The sequence below is a fragment of the Hylobates moloch genome, unplaced genomic scaffold (assembly GCF_009828535.3).
Source record: "Hylobates moloch isolate HMO894 unplaced genomic scaffold, HMol_V3 SCAFFOLD_99, whole genome shotgun sequence".
Taxonomy (NCBI): domain Eukaryota; kingdom Metazoa; phylum Chordata; class Mammalia; order Primates; family Hylobatidae; genus Hylobates; species Hylobates moloch.
This window is the reverse complement of record NW_026652374.1, coordinates 83,561-107,239: the sequence shown is the minus strand read 5'-3', so window position 1 is coordinate 107,239 and position 23,679 is coordinate 83,561. Positions and strand designations below refer to the sequence as shown.

The 23,679-nt window shown below is 42.9% G+C and overlaps 2 pseudogenes and 1 gene segment (V, D, J or C); all 3 read right to left on the bottom strand.

Moving 5' to 3' along the window:
* Positions 1–1,352: 1,352 nt before the first annotated feature.
* On the bottom strand, positions 1,353–5,050 carry LOC116463957 (immunoglobulin heavy variable 3-23-like; annotated as a pseudogene).
* A 5,502-nt stretch (positions 5,051–10,552) lies between these two features.
* Positions 10,553–11,118, bottom strand: LOC116463951 (immunoglobulin heavy variable 3-11-like; annotated as a pseudogene).
* An 8,398-nt stretch (positions 11,119–19,516) lies between these two features.
* Positions 19,517–20,067, bottom strand: LOC116463955 (immunoglobulin heavy variable 1-69-2-like). The segment is given in 2 exon segments: positions 19,517–19,889; positions 19,975–20,067. Coding segments are annotated over 2 exon segments (363 nt in total).
* Positions 20,068–23,679: the final 3,612 nt, after the last annotated feature.

Below are 23,679 nucleotides of genomic sequence, written 5' to 3'. Positions count from 1 at the left end.
GGAGCTTCATGATTTGACTGCCCTGCTGGATTTTGGACTTGCATGGGGCCTTTTTGTTATGGCCAATTTCTGTCATTTGCAATGGGTGTGTTTACTCAATGCCTGTAACTTGCTTTTGAATTTACAGGCTCATAAGTGGAAGGGACTTGCCTTGTCTCAGATGAAACGTTGTACTGTGGACTTCTGAGTTAATGATTAAATGAGTTTAGACTTTGGGGAGCTGTTGGGAAGACATGATTTGTTTTGAAATGTGAGGACATGAGATTTGGGAGGGAACCTGGGGTGGAATGATATGGGTCCGATGTGTCCCCACTCAAATCTCATCTTGATGTGTAACTCCCATAATTCTCAGTGTTGTGGGAGGGACCAGTGGGAGGTGACTGAATTATGGGGGTTGGGTCTCTCCTGCACTGTTCTCTTAATAGTGAATGAGTCTCATGAGATCTGATGGTTTTAAAAAGGGGAGACCCCAGCACAAGCTCTCTTCTCTTGTCTGCTGCCATGTCAGATGTGCCTTTCACCTTTCACCATGATTGTGAGGCCTTTCCAGCCACGTGGAACTGTAAGTCCAATAAAATTCTTTCTGTTGTAAATTTCCCAGTCTCTGGTATGTGTTTATCAGCAGTATGAAAACAGACAAACACAGTCAGACATGCTCTACTCAAGGTCTCTGCACATGGAGGAAAAACAGGGAAATTGGAAAACGCATTTTCTTGGTTGTTGAAAAATACCTATAGAAAACACAACCCTGTGCCAGGACATCATGCAGAATTCAGAAATATTGGAATTGGAATAAGTGTGAAAATTACAATCATTTGTAGATGCACATTTGTTCATTTATCTTCAAATGAAATAAAGTAAAAGCAGGTGTTCTGTGTAAAAATCCACAAGGAGTGTGTTGACCTTGAGAATACACCCATCTCCCAGCCTCTAAAGGCGAGAAAATGCACCTGGATCAGGTGTCAAGCTGCTGCTTTGTGATGTCTGTGGTATGGCTTGTGCTGAAGCCCAGGTGCTGTGGTCAACTCTAATGAAAGGAAGGACTCTTCAATGGTTTTGAGGCAGAGCCATTGCTGGAGTCATTCGGGTTCCCTGTGGGGTATTTTCCTCAGGACAGTGATCAGTGTGATCAAGGCAGGTCATTTCTGCCCCCAAAGTGACACTCAGGCTTCTGCAGGGTGAGGATGTGTCCTTCTGCTACCAAAAAAAAAAAAAAAGATACAAAGTTCGGGGGACATTTTGCAGTCAGAGACGACATCAAATGTTATTACAGAATTGTAAATCTAGAGAAGTTCTCTGGGGTAATTTGCTAACAAGGCAACCCTAGACCATGACAGGAAACTCAGGCTTACACCACCTGCACTTTCCCCTGGGGACACCCCAGTATACAGTGTCCCAGGCTTTCCCTGGTTGTCCCAGGTACCCTGCAGGGAGGTTTGTGTCTGGGCTCACGCTGACTTCTACTCACCGTGTCTTTCACACAGTAATACACAGCCGTGTCCTCGGCTCTCAGGCTGTTCATTTGCAGATACAGTGAGTTCTGGACATTGTCTCTGGAGACGGTGAATCGGCCCTTCACAGAGTCTGTGTAGAGTGTGGTACCACCACTTGTACTAATAACTGAGACCCACTCCAAACCCTTTCCTGGCGCCTGGCAGACCCAGCACATAGCATAGCTACTGAAGGTGAATCCAGAGGCTGCACAGGAGAGTCTCAGAGACCCCCCCAAGGCTTTAATAAGCCTCCCCCAGACTCCACCAGCTGCACCTCAAATTGGACACCTGCAAAAACAGAGACACCCTGGTCAGAAACTGCCACACATGGCCACTGTTTCTCTCACTTACGTCCAGTCACACTCGGTATCTCTCATTCTCCATAAATCACCTTTTAAAATTGCAACAAGGAAAACCTAGCTCAGCCCAGACTCCATGGTGCGTCTTCTGTGTTCAGTGTTCATGACCAAGTGGAGACAGCTGGGAATCCCGGGGCTGGGGCTCCTCTTCCAGAGCTGCAGTGTCAGGATTTGGCTGGTTTTCCATAGCAGAGGGAGGGCCCTATTTGCTTGTCTCCTAATACATAGAGAGCTCTGGGGTGGGAACCCTGAGGAGACGGCAGACCCCAGATAAAACGACACGGCCCCACAGGAGTTGGGTGACAATTATGGTATTTGGAAAACACACTGTCTTATTAGGAAATTTTGTTGTGATAAATATTTGCACTATTTTATTTTTTAGATATTTATGTAAATTATGTTCTGTAGGAGCCAATGGTTTCTCCATTTACATATGTGGAAGTAAACCCACACATGGAGGAGGGGCTATCATGTTGACTTTGCTGGCAGGAGAGAAAGAATAGATCCGCAACTTGGAAGAGAGTGATTTCATCGTCACAGCTCATTAGTGCTAATTCCACGTTCATGTTTTTCAAGCGCATGACAATTTATTTGGAGTTCTCTGTGCAGAAGGCGTGAGATTTCAGGGCACTTCCAGTTGACTTCTTCAGCACTTATTCTACAAAACTCATCGAATGTGGTTATTGCAGCCACATTTATAGGGGCCTTCTCTGTGCCATGGAGGGGCTCTTTCAAGTGCCGGGACCTGAAGTGCAACATTCACATGGGTGTTGATCCGTCCCCACCTTGTCTAATACAGAATTTAATTTAAAGTATGTAAGTTTTTGACATCAGTTTTCCTACTGTGATGCCATCCATATCAATCCAATAATTGGCATTCATGTTTGTCATGGGAACGAAGCTTTGCTAGAGTAATGTGCAAATTCAGTCACCGTGCACAGCTAAAGGTGTTTCTCACTGACTTTAACTCCATGACATTATTAAAAACCACAGGGCTCTACACAATCTTGGTTCACCCAGGGATTTTCCAATTCCTTCTATATGGGACTTGTGTGGTGATTACTATAAAAGGAGTGAGTGACCCAGAGCCTACTTAGAAGGGCGATCTCCAATGTGGATATATTAGTATCTCATCTCATAAAGAAATGGAAAATACCTAACACATGGAAAGTCCTGAGAAGAAACCTGGCATATGAAAAAAGCCTCGGCCCATTGGCTTCTGATCACCTTACTGTTAAATTGATTGCCTTCATATCATTTTGGAAAATTGAAGCAAAGTGTGGTGAATTGAAGTGTGATGTTGCTTGTTTGGTACAACAGCGGGGTGAGGATAACGAAGAGCCCTGTGATCCCGAGGAGACGGCCTAATCCAAGGAGAGGGAGGCTCCAGGTCATGTGGACTCACACGTGGCGCCTGCTTCTGCCCATCCCGCAGCCACTCCCAGAAGCCTTCAGGAGACAGGCGTGCAGATGGGCCCTTGAGACGATCAAATTAGTGCTGGAACTGAAGAAAAAGATAATGATCTGGGATAAATTTTAAAAAATAAAATAAAAAATTGTATTGTAAATTCACAAATTATGGTTATTTATATTTACAAGTTAAGAAGCAATGTTATGATTTGTGAATGCAATATGGAATAACTATGATAATTAAGAATTAAGATAATTATCATTAATCACCTCAAATTATTCTTATTTATTGTGACATTTGAAATTTACTCTGAGCTCTTTGGAATTAACCAATATACTACTTTTAAATGAACAACTAGAAATCAATTCATGTAAACAAATAAAAACAACTGAAATCAATTAGGAATTACTCTAATAATTTACACTTAGTTCATCATTAAGTTTGATTCTTCAGGAAATGTTTTTGGAATTATTTTATTGTAATGTTTAATATGAATGCCTAGCATATATGCATAGGTCTGTGTATGTATACATCTTTCTCTCTTTTTCTTTTTTTTTTTGTGAGATGGCGTATTGCCCTGTTGCCCAGGGTGGAGTACAGTGGCACAATCTCGGCTCACTGCAACCTCCGTCTGCTGGGTTCAAGCAATTCTCTTGCCTCAGCCTCCCGGGTAGCTGGGATTACAGGTGTGTGCTACCACACCCGGATAGTTTTTGTATTTTTAGTAGAGACGGGCTTTCGCCATGTCTGCCAGGCTGGTCTCGAACTCCTAACCTCAAGTAATTCACCTGCCTCGGCCTCCCAAAGAACTAGGATTACTGGCACGAGCCACCGTTCCCGGCCTGTACATATTTCTATGTCCATAGATTTATGTCCCTATAGCTATGTAGTTGCTGATGTCAACAAATGTTAATAAAACTCTGGAGGAATCAGTGCAAATAGGAATGTTTATTTCTTGAAAGTATATACTTGAAAATATAATAATATGTAGAATGTTAATAATTACTAAAATTTAAATATTAATGATAAAATTCATAATAAATATAAGTAACAAAATATCACAGCCTAGAAGGCTCCAGAGTCCTGCGAAGATAAACGTGACTTTTCCAGCTGAGGAGAAAGGAAACCTCCCCCTGCACCTGCTCCTGGGACCCGTCCCGTCCTCAGTGGGTCCCGAGCGCCCCCTGGTGGCCCCGCGCGCCCCTGCAGGGAGGTTTGTGTCTGGGCTCACACTGACCTCCCCTCACTGTGTCTCTAGTACAGTAATACACGGCCGTGTCCTCGGTTTTCAGGCTGTTCATTTGCAGATACAGTGTGTTCTTTGAATCATCTCTTGAGATAGTGAATCTGCCTTTCACAGACGCGGCGTATTCTGCTGTTCCACCATCAGCTTTTTTTCTAATTAAACCTACCCACTCCAGCCCCTTCCCTGGCGCCTGGCGGACCCAGTGCATGTAGTAGTCACTGAAGGTGAATCCAGAGGCTGCACAGGAGAGTCTCAGGGACCCCCCAGGCTGGACCAAGCCTCCTCCAGACTCCACCAACTGCACCTCACACTGGACACCTGCAAACACAGAGACACTCTGGTCAGAAACTGCCACACAAATCCACTGTTTCTCTCACTCATGTCCACTCACACTCAGTGTCTCTAGTACACCATGAATTACCTTTTAAAATAGCAACAAGGAAAACCCAGTTCAGCCCCAACTCCATGGTTGGTCTTCTGTGTTCAGTGCTGATCACCAGGTGGAAACTCTTGGGAATCCCAGGGCTGGGGCTCCTCTCCCAGAGCTGCAGGGTCAGGGCTGGGCTGGTTTTCATCAGCAGAGGGAGGGCCCTATTTGCATGTCTCCTACTATATAGCAAGCTCTGGAGTGGGACGCCTGAGGAGAGGACGCGGCCCAGATAAGACGACTGTGCCTTGCAGGAGTTTGGTGACAATGATGGTATTTGGAAAATATGCTGTCTTATGATAAAATTATGCTGTGATAAACACTTTGAACTGATCATCCTATTTTATTTTTACATATTTGTGTAAATTATGTTTTGTCGCAGTCAATGTCTCTCCATGTACGGAAGTGAAAGTAAACCACACATGGAAAATGGGCTAAGGGTGTATTTAAGAGCTCATGTCTGGATAGGTGAGCCCTGGTATCTGGGCCTGTGGTCCTCATCACTGGCCCCACTTACTCCCTGAACCAACTCCAGGACAGAGCTGGGGATGCCTAGTGTGGTTGTGGAGCCCAATTTCTGTATTGAGAACATGTGTAATTTTGCTGCATTCTAGCATTCACCTAAAATATGGTGAGAACTAGGATTCAGGCAGATAAGTTCTTAGGTATTTTTGAAATTTAATATACATTTTTCTATCTTTCTATCATTCCTTCCTTGTCTAAGTATCCATTTGTTTGCTTGTAATAAATTTAATAAGTTTTAGGTTACATATAATAATCTCTCATATATTTATATTGTACAGTTGATAAACACGATGGAACTGTCATCGTTATCAAGGTGGACAAGAGAATTCTCAATATTTCCTTTTGTTCTTCTGTATTCTTCATCCTTTTCCCTTTAATCCTTCTACCCCTTTCCCTGGCAACTACTGATCTTTACATTGCTGCAGATTCATTTTAATTTATCAGAATGTATATAAATGAAATAACATAGTATATACTCTTACTTATTTGGGTTACTTAACATAAACAATTAGATACTTTACCTCATAGTTTGATATAGCATGTTTTTATTATAAATATTGGGTAGCATTCTAGCAGACAAATTTACCATAATTTGTTTTTCTATTAAGCAGCTGAAAAATATTGATTTTTTTATTATTCTAGGTCTTACTAAAGATCTGCTATTGCCAAAAAACACATGAAGAAATGCTCGTCATCACTGGCCATCAGAGAAATGCAAATCAAAACCACAGTGAGATACCATCTCACACCAGTTAGAATGGCCATCATTAAAAAAGCAGGAAACAACAGGTGCTGGAGAGGATGTGGAGAAATAGGAACACTTTTACGCTGTTGGTGGGACTGTAAACTAGTTCAACCATTGTGGAAGTCAGTGTGGCGATTCCTCAGGGATCTAGAACTAGAAATACCATTTGACCCAGCCATCCCATTACTGGGTATATACCCAAAGGACTGTAAATCATGCTGCTATAAAGATACGTGCACACGTATGTTTATTGTGGCACTATTCACAATAGCAAAGAGTTGGAACCAACCCAAATGTCCAACAACAATAGACTGGATTAAGAAAATGTGGCACATATACACCATGGAATACTATGCAGCCATAAAAAATGACGAGTTCACGTCCTTTGTAGGGACATGGATGAAACTGGAAACCATCATTCTCAGTAAACTATCACAAGGGCAAAAAACCAAACACCGCATGTTCTCACTCATAGGTGGGAACTGAACAATGAGAACACATGGACACAGGAAGGGGAACATCACACTCCGGGGACTGTTGTGGGGTGGGGGGAGGTGGGAGGGACAGCATTAGGAGATATACCTAATGCTAAATGACGAGTTAATGGGTGCAGGAAATCAACATGGCACATGGATACATATGTAAAAAACCTGCACATTGTGCACATGTACCCTAAAACCTAAAGTATAATAAAAAAATAAAATAAAATAAAAAGGAAAAAAAAAGATCTGCTATTAAGCTTGGAGATGTACATAGAAAAGGAATATGTTTTTCTTAGTTTTACAACTGCATCAACAATAACAGATAAACAGAGAAGATGGAAGTTTGAAAATTTTCTTTAATACTTTCAATATTTAAAGTTTCAAACAAACAACAAATCTGGTTTAAGGAGAAGCAAGTTCTTGCAGAGAGTAACAAAGGCAGGGTTTGAAATGACATATTTCTATGGCAGAGTCTGGAGTATGACATATAACCTATTACTAGAGAAAATAGAAATATATTTTGGGTTGCTTGAAATTGTGTGTGGTAAGCATGCTGTCATGTGAAATTGTAATTCACCATAATTTATGAGGTGCTCAAATAAACACAGAGACTCAGATTCTTTTTGGAAAAGGTCCACATAAGACGGAGAGGATGACTTGATGCACCTATATGTTGTTATATGTTTATATAAAGGCCATTTTCTAATAATACAGAGAGTCACGTACATGAGAATAAACATAGTGGCGGGTGTCCAGTGGTGAAATATGATGGTGACGCCAAACCCCATCTCCAGCACCTTTTCCCTCTTCCACCTGCCTTGATGTGTGTCCTGAGCGCCTCCTGCTGCTCCTGAGCTTCCCTGCAGGGAGGTTTGTATCTGGGCTCACAATGTCTTTCCCTCGCTGTGTCTTTTGTATAAAAACTTGTGGTTGTATAATTTTTGCTCAGGTAGCTCAGCTGTAGGAAAAACTGTTTTTTGGATGTGGGTCTGGAGATGGCGACTGGACTGTTGAGGAGTGGGTTGGAATGTGCATTCCCTCATGACGTGTGCACCTGATCCACTCCAGTCCCTTCCCTGGGGGGCTGATGGATCTGGCTTCAGCAGGAAGCACTGGTTGTGATGGGGAATCTAGAGATGGCACAGGTGAAGGAGAAGGTCTGTGAGGGCTTCACCAGGCCAAGAGTGCACTTAGAAACACAGTTGTCGACATGCACAGATTCTGAACAACATGTTGAAATTCACAAATATGCAAATTTTGATGCATATATAAAAACAGATTAGTATTGGTATTGATATATAGAGGGATGAGAAATAAACTGAAACTGATATATCAATAGCCACCTGATTTTCAGCATAAGAAGCAAAAATATACGATAGATAAATCAAAGTATCTCATTAAAAGGAAGTTAGAAAAACTGGATGTACACATGCAAAGAATTAAGAATCAAGAATTTTAGTTTAGAATAAGCCCACAAATCAACTCTAAATGGGCTAAATAATTAAAAGTATGACCGCAATTGTAAAATTTCCCCCACCCAGAAAATAATATTAAGGATGATTTACTATATTTCAAATTAAAGGCACAGACAACAAAAGCAGAATTGAACAAGCGGAACTAAATCACAACAAAAAGATTCTATAAAGCATGGAAAAAATTCCAACCTATAGAATGGGAGAATATAATTGCAAGCCATGCATTTGAAAAAGTGTTAATATCCAAAATATACATGCAACTTCTACAACTCATTAGCAAAATGATAATTGGGTGATTGTATAGTGGTCAGTTTTACACCTTAAAACATAAAAGATTTAAGAACATAGGTCCCATGTTAAAGGTTCTTCCCTCTGGGTCATGGTAAGTTTGATGGTTACACTCGGTTATGGTAGACTTTGTAGTTATTCAATCCAACATTAATACAGGTGGTGTTAGTCAGGTGCAGTGGCTCACACCTGTAATCCCAGCACTTGGGAGGCTGAGGCAGGTGGATCACCTGAGGTCAAGAGTTTGAGACCAGCCTAATAAATATGGTGAAACCCCATCTCTACCAAAAATACAAAAATTAGCCGGACGTGTTGGCATGTTCCTGTAATCCCAGCCACTAGGGAGGCTGAGACAGGAGAAGTGCTTGAACTCGGGAGGCAGAGGTTGCAGTGAGCCGAGATCATGACATTGCAGTCCAGTCTGGGTGACAGAGCGAGACTCCATCTCCATATATAAAATATATTATATATTATATATATCCACGTATGTATACATATGTGTGAAATAGATCTATTTAGTGTTGTGAATTTACTTAATAGATGTTACTAAAACTGTCATGAGCTGATTCTAGGTTACATTGACATTGATAAAACGGATGGACCTGATTCCATCTCAGCAGAACTGGAGAAAATGAAATTCCATGGTGATTCAGCAGCTTCACTTCTCTCTGGGACCTCCAGCCTGCACTTATTGATGGATGATCTAGGGACACTGGATATTCCCAGACATGTCCAAAAACTGTCATTCTCTATGTCTCACAGAAATGTGGCATGTCCACCTGTAGCTTGTCAGCCATGAATAACAGACAGAAAGAGACTCTAAAATGTAATAATATTTATTCTAGGATGTGCATTGAAATTGAAATATGTATGGGTGCATTCAGGGTGGTAAAGGAAGATAAGGAATTAAGGAAAAATGAGGAGGTTTACATCAGCTGTTTTGAGACAATTATCCCTGACTAGAAGGGTCAATAACAGGGGTGACATCGCCGTAAGGTTGAACATGCAGATGCTGGGCAGATATTCTTGGAGAAGTAATTATTTTAAGGTTGTGATGGCCTCAGTACAAGGTTGTGGCTGTTCAGAGTCCATTTATGATAGTTCTTGTTATGAGGAATATGTGTGTTAGAAACCTCCTTCATGGCCTCCCCCAGCTTCATTCATTAGGGTTTTAACACAAGTGGATCCATTTGGATTTTGATAAATTTCACAAGTTCTTTCTAACACTACTTCTGAAGCAGACGACTCTGACAGTGTGCATGGAACAGGGTTAATTCCACATCCACATCCCATTTTGATCAAATAAGTTTATCCCTTTCACTATTAAGGGCCAATTGCATTCCCAGATGAGTCTACACACAACACAGTGGAGGTTCCTGAGGAAATGGGGAGAGAAGGAAATCCCATCAGCCTCTCCCACACGGCTGCAGGAGCCACAGCCTGAGCCCCACCTGAGCTCCAAGTAAATGCCGTGAGCCCTGGAATGTAGACCACAGAGACCATCTCTTTCTTTTTCATAAAGCAGAAAAAGCAAATAATAAAGGGAGAACAAACGCTCCAAAGAAAGAAGGTGGATTGGGAGCCAAAGGAGCACTAGGTCAGTGCTGATGCTGACTGGCTTTATGTCAGGAGAAGGGTCAGACGTGAACCCTGTGAGCTTCTACATGACACTGAGCCTGGCCCAGCCTCTCTGTTGGCTGTGATCGAACTTCCTAAAGACTGTTCTAGTCAGCGAATCTCCCTGATGTTTCTGTCCTGAGTATAATTGGAGACGACTCACCAGGCACCTCTGAGTTTCCTCAGGACTCTGATCTTGGTGACAAGAGTTGAGGACTTTTCATCTCTGTAAGTGTCAATCTGCATTTTGTGCATGTGAGAATAGTCCTCATATTAAAATGATATTTTAAAAATATGTAGAGATGACATTAGTAAGCACAGTATTCTAAACTTAGAGAGGTTCACTAGAGAAACCGTGAGGAGAAGATGAAGTCCCACATCCTGACAGGAAACAGCCTCCATCTGCACCTGCCTCCGGGGCTGACTCTGATCAGTGGGTCCTGAGCGCCCCCTGCAGCTGATTTCCCCCCAGCGTTCCTGCAGGGAGGTTTGTGTCTGGGCTCACACTGACTTCCCCTCACTGTGTCTTTCGCACAGTAATACACGGCCGTGTCCTCGGCTCTCAGGCTGTTCATTTGCAGATACAGCGAGTTCTTGGCGTTGTCTCTGGAGATGGTGAATCGGCCCTTCACGGAGTCTGTGTAGTATTTGTCACTACCACTAGGACTACTAATACGTGAGACCCACTCCAGCCCCTTCCCTGGAGCCTGGCGGACCCAGTCCATGTAGTAGTCACTGAAGGTGAATCCAGAGGCTACACAGGAGAGTCTCAGGGACCCCCCAGGCTGGACCAAGCCTCCCCCAGACTCCACCAGCTGCACCTCACACTGGACACCTGCAAACAAAAAGAAACCCTGGTCAGAAACTGCCACACATATCCACTGTTTCTCTCACTCTTATCCACTCACACCCAATTTTTCTATTTCTCCATGACTTACCTTTTAAAACAACAACAAGAAAAACCCAGCTCAGCCATGGCTCCATGGCGAGTCCTCTGTGTTCAGTGCTGATCACCAAATGAAAACACCAGAAAATCCCAGGGCTGGGGCTTCTCTCCCACAGCTGCAGGATCAGGGCTGGGCTGGTTTTCATCAGCAGAGGGAGGGCCCTATTTGCATGTCTCCTAGTATATAGCAAGCTCTGGGGTGAGAGGCCTGAGGAGAGAGTGGGGCTCACAGCATGTGAGAGTGTCCTGGGGGAGATTTGTGATATTGATAGCATTTGGAAATTGTGGCTTCTTATTGTCAGTTTGTTCTGTGATAAAACCTTAAAACCTATAAATCTTATAATTTTGTAATTTTTATTTTAAAACAGTTGTATTGAGGTACAGTAGAGCAACAGAAAGTGCATATTTTTAAAGTTAGAACAAATCATCTTTTATTTTTTCACATGCAGTGAAACCATGGTATGTAGTATCAATGTTATTTCCATGTAACAGATGAAAAATTACCAGCAAAATCAAAGCTCGGTTGTTCAATCTCCCTAGAGCTCACATTTGGTCAGGGTGACCTGGGTATCTGGGCCTGTGCTTCTCACCACTGAGCCTGACTTCTCCCTGAACTAAGCACAGCACACGGGGGGTCGCACCTAGTGAGGTCTGCAGAACCTTTTCTCTGTAACGAGAACATGGTGTGATGTGTACGCGCTGTTGTGATTACCTAACAAATGTGAAGAAAAGCACGTTTCCTACAGTTTTATTTTCTTGAGTGTCATACATTTCTCATGTTGGTATCTATCTTTCCATCAATCTTTAACAAATAATCTATCCACTGATTTCCAATACCCTCATTGAGGCATTATTGCTGTATAATAAATATTGCATAATTAAAGTGTGCAGTGTAGTAAGCACCGAAGCCGAGCATGGTGGTGCACACGTGTAGCCCCAGCTACGTAGGGCAGAGGGAGGAGGATGGCTGGAGACCCAGGGTCTGAGGCTGCAGAGAGCTGTGATCTCACCACTGAGCTCCAGCCTGGATGTCAAAGCAAGACCATGTCTCCAAAGGAAAAAAAATGTAATTTCTCATGTGCTCACGTGTGCATCCAAAATAACAATCAAAATAACGACGATTACAGTTAAAAGCTTCCCTGTGTTCCTCTCCTTCCTGCCTCCCAGTCATTTCCCTCTCACCATACTGAGTCAACCTCTCATCTTTGTTAATCCAGATCTATTTTTCCACATTTTGTTAAAGTGAAATCTTATATTTTCAATTTCATTTGTGTGGCTTCTTGCTCAGCATAATTACTTGTGAGTGAGTAATTTGGTTGTGTATGAAGAATGTGTTGATTCTAATGAGGAACAGAATTCCAGTTAAAGAATGCACCCACGGTATTTATCTAGAAAGCTCTTTAATATTGGCATAATTTCCAGTTTCTGAGTATTACAAACAAAGCTTCTACTCAGCCTGGAGATGCAGGCATCCCAGAAAATATATCATTTTTACTAAAACAACTAACTTTAGTAAGCTGCAAATCAGCACATTTTCTTTAGTACACCAGATTACTGATGTTATAGTACAATGAAGAGACCTTACACATTTTGAAAGTCAATGACTTGCAGGAACAAACAGGAAGAGAATATGACCTTATCTGGGGCAGAGTCCAGCAAATGTCATATAAGCTAATGCAAAATTAAATTAGACATATGCATTGGATTGTTTAAAATTGAGTATAATAAAGAAGTTATTGTTTAAATTATCAGAGGACATACAACTGAGAGATTCCTATTGCTATTGAAACCTTTTCTCCCAGGATTGAGGACACATCACAAAAATCTCCACCCTCTTCCTCTCGAGATGGTTCTGTGTGGGAAAGCAGAACGGCAGCTGTGGCTGAAATGCATCCAGACCCACCTCCCCGGCCACCACTACATGACCGAAGAATTAACACGCAGGGGCAAAGCCACTATCACCTCTGTGTTACAGGCACTGGAGGAACTCATAGAAACTGGGGTAGAAGAAAGAAAAGCTCCAAAGCTCTGTCCATTCTCTCAGGAATAACAGCCTCATCTCCCACCTCCTCTCTCTTCCCTCAGGAAGAACAGCCTCATCCTGCTGGGAAGGGCAGAAAAGAGGAAGCTGAAGACATCAGTGGGAAGACATAGTGGCTGCTGGGAGAAGACCTGGGAAAGAACAAGGAGACCCTCTACCCAGGAATGGGAGGAAGATGCATGGATCAGCATCACAACTGTAGGAGGGGCAGGGATACTTGGAAGGACATGTCCTGAGCCAGGACTGTGACGTCTGCCCGCAGTATGGCTCCCTCAGAAGGACACAGAGTGTCTGTTCAGTGCAACCCTTCCCACCACACTGACAATCATCAGGTCCATGTGGCTCTGGCCTGACCTGGGGGATCTGAAAGACAGAGTCTGTCTGGAGAGCACAAGACTAAGGCCCAAAGCCAAGCAGGAAACAAAATTAAGGTGTCATTGGAGTGATCTGAGTGTCTGGTGGCTGAAGAGGACTTAGATTCTGGGAGCCACTGCAACAATGACTTTCAAATGTAGCCCTGACTAGTTTCACACAATTTTCTACAATAAAGGCCAAGAAAAGAAAGAATCTGATTGTCTGCAAAAATTGCAAAAAAATCATAAAACAAATAATTAGCTGATATAATGAATCCGATAGAAGTATCTGTGGAATGTAAATTTTGAAATAACTGCATAAATGCTTTGAAACATTTACACTTGATCCCATTGTTAGTCTATGCATAACTTCATAAGAATTTGCCAATATGTGCTATAACTAATACTAATATAACTAATACTGTATGAATATCATGCTTGTAACAAATACCACAGAGTAGGTTCTGTTAGAACTCTTGATGAAACAATCAACTTTGCAAAATATTTGGAGAGATTTATTCTGAGCCACATGTGGGGACCATGCCCTGTGACACAGCCCCAGAAGGTCTTGAGAACATGTGCCCAAAGTGGCTTGATGGCAGCTTAAATTTAATGTCTTAGAGAGACAGACATCAACCAATACACATGAGAAACGTGTTGATTTGCTCCATAAAGAAAAACTGCTAGAAGTGAGGCAGTGTGGGGCGGGGATTACACCTTACAGGTGAACGCAAAGATTTTCTGATTGGCAATTGGTTGAAAGACTTAAGTTTTTTTCTAAAGACCTGAAACCAGTAGAAAAAAGTTTCTAGGTTAAGATAATGGGTTTTGGAGAGCAAGATTCTTATTATGTATATGAAGTCTCTTTTTTCATATATATATTTTTTTATTATACTTTAAGTTCTAGGGTACATGTGCACAACGTGCAGGTTTGTTACATATGTATACATGTGCCATGTTGGTGTGCTGCACCCATTAACTCATCATTTACATTAAGAATATCTCCTAATGCTATCCCTCTCCCGTCCCCCCAACCCCACAACAGGCCCCAGTGTGTGACGTTCCCCTTCCTGTGTCTTGTGACCACTTTTAGAGGCAATGGATGGGAAATGTTTTCTCCTAAGACCTTTAAAAGATATTAGACTCTCAGCTAATCTCTTCGGTATAACAAAAACACCTGGAAAGGGAAAGAGATTCTCTATAGAATATAAATTTCTCTCACAAAAGATAACTTTGCAGGGCAATTTTAAAATATGTCAAAGGAATATTCTAGCCTTTGATTCCTTTCAAAGCCTGCTCTCTGTCATGTGATGCTATTCTTGAGTCAGGTTAGAATTTGGCATTTTGCTGCTACAAAGAATCTGTTTTCTGAGGCTTAAGCTCTGTTTTAATAAAAATGCTGGTCAGTTGTGCTTGAATTCCAAAGGGAGGAGGGTATAATGAGGCATTTCTGATCCTCTATTTCTAACACGGCCTGAGCTAGGTTTTCAAGTGTCTCTGGAATTCCTTGGTGAAGAGGAAGGGTCTATCCAGTCAGTTGGATGCTTAGAATTGTAATTTTAGTTTCTAGGACAGATATGAGATTTATCTTAGGGGTACCAGAAAATATTTACTGAGATAATCACATTGAAGTTGAGACTTGAAAGATGGTCCGAGATTCTTCCCTGCAAACCTTTTCTCCTGAGACTAGAAGAAGAAAACTTACCAGAAACAAATGTTAACATCTCTTCTGTGTTCAAAATAGCCACCCATTAGGAAAACAGTTAAACTTGGGAGACTTATCTTTAGAAGCAAGTAGTCTACTTGATTTCTAAAATCATTTACAAACCCACAGATTCTGATTAGTTTACAGATTATGCAGAGCAACCCATCCAATGGGTGTAGGGAGACTGCCTGAAACTATTGCTATGGAATAAAAGATGAAATGCTCCTGATTATTGTAAATACAAATTTGCATGCAGGATTGTGTAAAGACAATGCCAGGTGGGGCCGCCAGAAGGAGCCAACAGCGTGTGATGTGCCTCCCCCTGCAGAGAGCCTATGAATGGACGTGCAGTCAGGGAGGTTTCACATCACCAAGATTCCTAACCCAGAAAAGCAGATGTTCATAGCTCTGGGAATGGAATGCGACCCTTGTGGGGAACCTATAAATGGACGCATGAGGGGCACCTGTTCATATGGATAAGACAGGGCTATAAATACCCTCATCTTGCCATGGCTCTTCTAGGCCTCTTTAGGGTTAAGGCATACTCCCTTCGGAGAATTTCTGGTCTAACCTGTTGTCTAGCTTCACGTCCTGTTTCTATGGATTGTTTGTAACCAGCTTTTGCTGCAACTGTTACTGCTGATTAATATCTTGCTAATCATAGGTTATGGAAAGACTGTGTTTCTGTTTTAAGGCTCTGTTAGAAATTACTGATACACACACTATATTGTAAATTCTTATCTCTGTATACTGTACCTCTACACACAAATGTACTGTACTTCTGCGTACAGATGTTATGTTAAAGAATTACTTCATCCCCATGTGACCATCTCACCTCATAATCAAATGACCCTAAATCCCTCACTAACCTACCCCCACCCTCACTAAACTTAATAATAAATGCTGGTATATCCAGTGCAGTGGGACCAGAAGGCGGTGACACCCCTGGACCCAGCTTTCACTTTCTTGTGTGTGTCTATTATTTCTCAACCTGTCGATCCACCTGGGAACAAAGAGAGAGCCCTGTTGCATTGCAGGCTGCTGGTCAGATCCCGCAATAAATGGGAACCTGCAATTAGCTGGATTCCTTGGCCTTGTTGTTTTTTAATGTTTAATTTATATAGATACATAATAGTTTAAAATCTTTAGGGGTACAAGTGAGATGTTGATAATAGCATTTTATGTGCAATGATCAAATCTGGATAACTGGGATAGCCTTCATCTCAATCATTGATTACTTTTTGTGTTGTGAACACTCTAAATCTTATCTTCTAGCTATTTTGAAACATACAATAAATTATTAACTGGAGTTGTCTATGTGTCGCTTTAGCATTCCCAGCAGCAAGGAGTGAAAGTTCCTGTTTTTCAACTTCCTCATCACCATTTGATATTGTCTACATCGTGTATTTTGCCCATTTTCATAGGTTAGCAGAATTTTTAAAATATTAAACAAACATGTACCTAATGAAAATCAAGTTGATCACTTTTTATATTTATTTTTAGGTGTGGTTTCTATTCAGGTCTTTGCCCATTTTAAAATTAAATTTTGTTGTTTTATTGTTGTTCAATTGTAAGTTAATTTGTATATTTGTGATAAAATCCCTTTTCTAAATATTGGATTTGCAAGGAAATTCTCCAAATCCGTGGCTTATCTTTTCACTCTCATGTAAGGGCTTATTTTCAAAGGCATAGGTTAGTTTATCCATATATGAAAAGAGGATAATTGTAATTCTAAATTCTAAGAATTATTAGAATAATAATGTTGGTTAAATTAATCCCAGTATCTGGCGCTTCACAGGTTTTGGTGTAACACCAGTGAGAAAAATTCGTAGAGTATTCTGTGAAGACCAGAAATCAGAAGGTGATAAAGGGACGATTATATTTGAATAATCTGGAGATAGGAAGTGTATTTGGTATTCTTCTCCTTCTATTTCTCTGTGAAGACAAAATGGATAGATGGCATCTCCATGTGAAATGGGACACAAAGTTTTTAAGATGATTCTGAAGGGAAGTTGCTAATACGATCTCTCAGGTGATGTTCCAACACAGGCTGCGGAGGGGATGGTGGCCGCCGGTGGTTGCTGTCAGCCCCAGGGTTGGTCGGTGTGGCCCCTATTTTGTCCATGAGAGATATTAGACTGTAATGTACCACATGCAGGTGAGTTTCTTAATCTCAGATGAGGGGAGAACATGAGAACACAGAAGACGGGAAAACTGAAGATCTCACTACATCAGCCACATTCCATTGAGGAGAATCTGTCACTGAGAGACCCGGGGACGCTCAGGGAATGGAGAGGAGTTTGGGGGATATTATCCATGAAGGAACCGACATGGAAGGAGGGTTTATATGTTTGTTCACAGAGAATGGTGGCTTATGTCAGGATTCCCACAGGTTTCAGAAATAGTTTCTAATAACAAATGTCACACTTTATTTAGAATTGATTTATTTTTTATAATTTATTTTCCCCCTCTAGGCAGCACCACAGAAGAATGTTCTCAGAATCCTTCCTGATCCTCTATGAGTTCCTGGTGCAGCTCCTGGAGGAAAAGCCTGCGTGGGGAGGGAGCCCTCCTCGTGCAGCCCTGAGGCTGTCCTGTCACCTCACCCGCCACTGCCCTTCAGTCACTTCCCGAACACTTATGAGTTAACCTTCCTGAAACATGTGGCATTTGGCAGTGTCTTTCCCAGGAAAGAAAATACTTCCGTTCTGTTTATCCCTGGAGGCTCCCGTCCCTTTCTGGAGCACAGGTTGCAGTTGAGTGTGTGGTGGTGGATAATCAGTGGGAGGAGGTTTGTGTGCATCTTGTCATCTTCCAGAGTGCACCCCTCATGGGGTTGACACTGACAAGCACACAGATGGGCTTTCTCAGCTGGAAGATGACAGATGTTTTTGTAACCTTTGACCCCAGGAAGGCTCTCCCACTGCAAGACCAATCAGGCTCAGGCCTCTGGCTAAAGTGCAGCCAGAAAAGGGTACAGTGCCCAACCCTGAGAGCTCCTTCCAGGTGCCAAACCGCTTTGTAAAGGAAGCTTTTTTCCTGCCTGGATCTCATGCATGTGTTTGCATTTTCTGCCCAAAGTGCTTTATCCAGAAACACCCCCAAGATCTTACAGTGTTTTGAATCCGACTGAAGGGCATTATTCACGAAGGCCCTCATGACCAAAGTCTCCACTGCTCATTAAAGGACATTAATTGTAGGATTCACCAGAAGCCGCTGGCCTTTTAGTTGCACAGACTGCCTCTATGCCCGTGGTCCCCAACCTTGTTGACACCAGGGAACAGTTTCGTGGATGACAATTTTTCCATGGATGAGGGAGGCAGGTGGTTACGGGATGAACCTGCTCCACCTGCAATCATCAGGCATTAGATTCTCACAGGGAGCGCTCGCCCTAGATCCCTTGCATGCACAGTTCACAATAGAATTCGGCTCCTAGGAAAGTCTAATGTGCAGCTGATCTGACAGGAGGCGGAGCTCAGGCAGTGATGCTCACCCCCTGCTCATCTCCTGCTGTGTGGCCTGCTTTCTATCAGGCTGCTGACCAGTACGGGTTCACTGCCTAGGGGTTGGAGACCCCTGTCGTAAGTGCTTGGAGGCCTTATCCTCTTGGTAGGGGCATATAAAACCAGGAGCCAGATGAGCTCTTAACCACTGTACATTTTATGGATTGTTGAGGAGATCCCTGCTGTAAATGCTTGGAGGCCTTACCTCTGGAAAGGGGCATAGAAAACCAGGAGTTAGTTGAGCTCTAAGTCAATGTACATTTTATGGATTCTTGAGGAAACAGTTCAAAGAGGATCGTGCCCACCCACTTTCCCTCACCTGGCATCATTTCCTGAAACCACTAGAAGAACCCGGGGTGCTTCAAGGTAATTTAGGCTTGTTATACCAGGGACCACCAGGAAAGGAAACAATTAATGTGTCCATGTGGGTTCATCTGTGGCAAGTTATTTATTACTTCAGTGCAGGGTGTTGATCATGGAGAAGTCTGTGCGTGTCTTGGGCAGGAGTACATGGGAATTCTGTGTATTCTACACAAATTTGCTGTAATCCTAAAAATGTTTTAATGTAAAAATTAATGTAAAAGGAGTGGCAAAGACATTTTGTTAGAAATGTTGGCCACTTTTTAGAAATTATATTTAGTCTCACCATGTGATCAAGCAATCCTGCTCCAAATGATTTATCCATTCGATTTTAAAATTTACGTACTCACAAAGGAATGTTTGCATCAGCTTAATTGATGGCTGCCTTTCCCACTCTGTGAATGTTACTTACAGGGTGAAAATTGAAAAGATTATTTCCTATATAATTGGAATGTACACGTCTTTCTAGTTCTACTTTTACTCAGTGACTTAACCCATCTTCTAAACACTTTAAACCTCATAAATGCTGTCATCTCCTCAGCCCAGTCACAGCTGCCTCCTCCCTGGGGTTTCTGACACTCTCAGGATGTGGGTTTTCACACTGTGTCTGTTGCACAGTAATACACGGCCGTGTCCTCAGATCTCAGGCTGCTCAGCTCCATGTAGGCTGTGTCTGTAGACGTGTCCGCGGTTATGGTGACTCTGCCCTGGAACTTCTCTGCATATTTTGTTTCACCATCTTCAGGATCAACACTTCCCATCCACTCAAGCCCTTTTCCAGGAGCCTGTCGCACCCAGTGCATGTAGGAGCTGGTGAAGGTGTATCCAGAAGCCTTGCAGGAGATTTTCACGGTGGCCCCAGGTTTCTTCACCTCAGCCCCAGACTGAACCAGCTGGACCTCGGCGTGGGCACCTGTGGAGAGGACAGAGGAGCGGATGAGACCTCACTTAACTGGACCCAGTCCCCTCATCCGCCCTGGGACTAAGGATTCTCTTGCCTGTAGCTGCTGCCACCAAGAGGAGGAGCCTCCAGGTCCAGTCCATGGTGAGGTGCTGTGCTCTGGGGGCTTCTGTAGGGGAGGGATGCGGTTGTTGTGTGATGCTCCCTGGGCAAGGACAGATCTGTATTTACCTCGGTAGACACCACTGCATTTGCATATTCATGAGGCAGGTATTTCATAGCTCAGGCCATGCCACCCTGAGGAAGAAGATAGGTGACACGTGGACCACGCCACAGTGGGACACTGATGCCCTGAACTTTGTTTAATGATATTTGTCCTCTGACATGCCCAGGAGTCCATGAAGACAGAACTCCTCTCACAGAAACCCAGAATCTCACAGGACGTGGTCCTCACTGTGATTCCCTGTTCCTATGGCTCACTGACAATCTGAACTTTTCCTGAGCCTTGCCCTCTGCACATCTGACTTCTGGGATGAGTGTGTCTCCGGACAGTAACACCCATTGAATTAATAAAACCACCCCTCAATTCCTAACTGTAAATACATTTGAAAGGCCTAGACATTTCTCCTTTTAAATGTGTTTTGCATTAAATTATTGGGTTTGGTAGCGTCTGTGTATGCAAGAGAATACTAAAGACACATCAGTACTTGCTAAATTCTTATTTAAATTTTGTCATTATTGCTTTGAAATAAGGAATATTCAATCCCTGAGAGAAAACCCCTCCCCAGCCTCCTGTGCACCTGCTCCAGAGCTGGATCCTGTGCTGTGTGCATCCTGAGCACCCCCTGCAGCTCAGCTCCTGCCCTGCAGGGAAGTTCCTTTCTGGGCTCACAGAGCGTTTTTCTCCCAGCGTCTCAAGCCCAGTAGGACCTGGCTGTGCCCTGGCTCAGAATGCTCCTTCAGTGACACCAACTACTTCTCACAGCACTTCTTACAGTAGAAAATAGACCTTAGGAAACCTAACATATCCCACAGGGAGACGTTGGCACAGGAAGCAAGGAATCACTAAAGCCACCAGGGAGCCCCTTCCCTGGAGCTCCAGATGCACTGATATGGTCCAGACACATGGCGAGTCCAGGAACTGATGGGGACTTTGGGGCAGCCTCTTTTTTTTTCTTTAGGATTCTGTGATCGAAGTTCACATCAGATTATGATTTTACGCACACACCTTATGTCTCAAGGTCCACCCCCCACCCACCCCCAGACACACACACTCCCAGTGGCATATTTGCACAGTAACAAGCCTCAGATTTGCCCTCCTTCCTAGTGTCTTGCCAATGAATAGTGCTTCCAACACTGGAGTTGGAACTGGGGTTCTGCGAGCCCCCTGTTGCCCTGAGCATGCCCTGCTGGTCATGAGTGCCCCCTGGTGTCCTGAGTACCACCTGGTGGTTCTGAGCTCCCCCTGGTGTCCAGAGCGCCCCCTGGTTTCCTGAGTGATCCTTGGTGGTTCTGAGTAATGCCCCCTGGTGATCCTGAGCAATGCCCCTCTACAACACACACCATGTCCTGAGCGCACCGTGCTCTCCTGAGCACCCTCTGCTGTCCTCAGTGCCCCCAGGTGTCCTAAGCACCATTGATTACAAAGTCCTCTCTTGTCTCCCTGCAGGGAGGTTTCTGTCTGGACTCACAGCAATGTCCCTTGGTGTGTCTCTCACAGTAATACACTGCCGACCACTGTGAGAGCCCCCTCAGCTTGCAAGTAGATTATTTTAAGAGAGACTGTGCTGGTAATTGGCGTCCCTGGGAATTGTGAATCTTCATTGTGCTGATGCAGAATATCACTGAGAACTTCCACTTGAATCAATTACTGTTACCACCCACTCCAGCCTCTGTCTCCCAGCCATCTGGGCTCAATTTATGCTGTAGTCAGTGAAGGTGAATCTTGATGCTTTGCAGAAGAGGCTAAGAGAAGAGCCAGGCTGTTTTGCCAAAGATAAAAATATAGATCCGGTAAACATTTGAAGTTTCTCAGGAAGGTGGGGAGAAGGTGTGTGGATTAGGTGAAACGCACACTTTTTAATCACAATGAAACTATTTTTGTGTGTGTGTGTGACAGAGTCTCACTCTGTCACCCAGGCTGGAGTGCAGTGGCACGATCTCTGCTCACAGCAAGCTGCACCTCCCGGGTTCGCGCCATTCTCCTGCCTCAGCCTCCCGAGTAGTTGGGACTACAGGCGCCTGCCACCACGCCTGGCTAATTTTTGTATTTTTAATAGAGATGGGGTTTCATCGTGTTAGCCAGGATGGTCTCGATCTCCTGACCTCATGATCCACCCACCTCGGCCTCCCAAAGTGCTGAGATTACAGGTGTGAGCCACCACGCCCGGCCAATGAAACTGTTTTTATGATATTCAATGATGGACACATGGCATAAATAATTTCTGAAGACTCATATTTTTTGAGACAAAGTGTTAACCTAAATGCATACAACTTAGAAAGTATTTAGCAGGTCATGAAACACAAAAAAAGACAGCTGTATAAAAATATCTAGCAACAATCAGAAGGTTTGAACTAATTACCCTGAAGAAGGTGGGGCATAAATATTGGACACAGGAAACTTGGAAAGAATTCGATGTTGTGATTATAAAATATAGATAAGCTCCACATAAGCACTGTATTCTGGTTGATAAACATATTTTCAACAAGGGTCAGTTTAACAATCCTAAGCACAATTTGTGTATTTTGAAATTGTGCACTAAGTAAATTAATGTCATATTGTAGGAGAGGTTTTCTCATTTTGGAGTGTGGGATTACGGACAAGCAGAGAAAGAAGGCTATGAATGTCTATGTGGATGACAGTAGTGTGTTAAAGCCAGTGTGTTCTTAGGTTTAATGTAATATAGATACAGAATATTAGATACACAAACACTTTAATTTTGAATCTTTGTGAGTTAGTACATGTATATATTTATGGGGTACAGGACCCTGAATCAGCATGAGCTGCATAATAATCACATTATGAAGAATAGTTTATAATCCTCTCAAGCATTAATTGAGTTACCAACATTCCATTCATACACTTTTATTTATTTTAAAATCTATAATTAAATTATTGAGGACTATACTTATTCTGTTGTGTTATCAAATATTATGTGTTATTTATTATTTCTAATCACTTTTTCTACCCATTGACCATCCCCAATAATCCCCATCTACCATAGACCTTCCCAGCTTCTGGTGACCATCTTTTCCCTCTCTAACTCCACGAGTTCAATTGTCTTAATTTTTAGCTTTCACAAATAAATGGGAACATGTGAATTTCGTCTTTCTGTTCTGGGCTCATTTCAATTAATATAATGAACTCCAGTTTCATCCATGTTGTTGCAAATGACAAAATCTCATTTTTTATGGCGTGATATTAACCCATATCCTGCATGTACCATATTTTATTTATCCATTCACGTGTTAATCGGCACATAGGTTGCTTTCAAATTTTGACTGTTGTGAGCAGTGCTTTAACAGTGCCATTGCAGACACGGTAGTGCAAAACATTTCCTTTTTGGGGGTATATACCAGCAGCAGGATGGCCAGATTATATGATAACTCTATCGTCAGGTTTTGAGGAAACTCGAAGCTGTTCTCTCTAGTGGTTTGTACTAATTTAAATGTCCAATAGTTTATGAGTGTTCCCATTTCTCCACAGCCTCCCGGGATCCTGACGTGGAGCTGCTTTCTAAGAGATTCTTCCTGTTCTGAGCGCCCCCTGGTGTCCTGAGCGCCCCCTGGTGTCCTGAGCGCC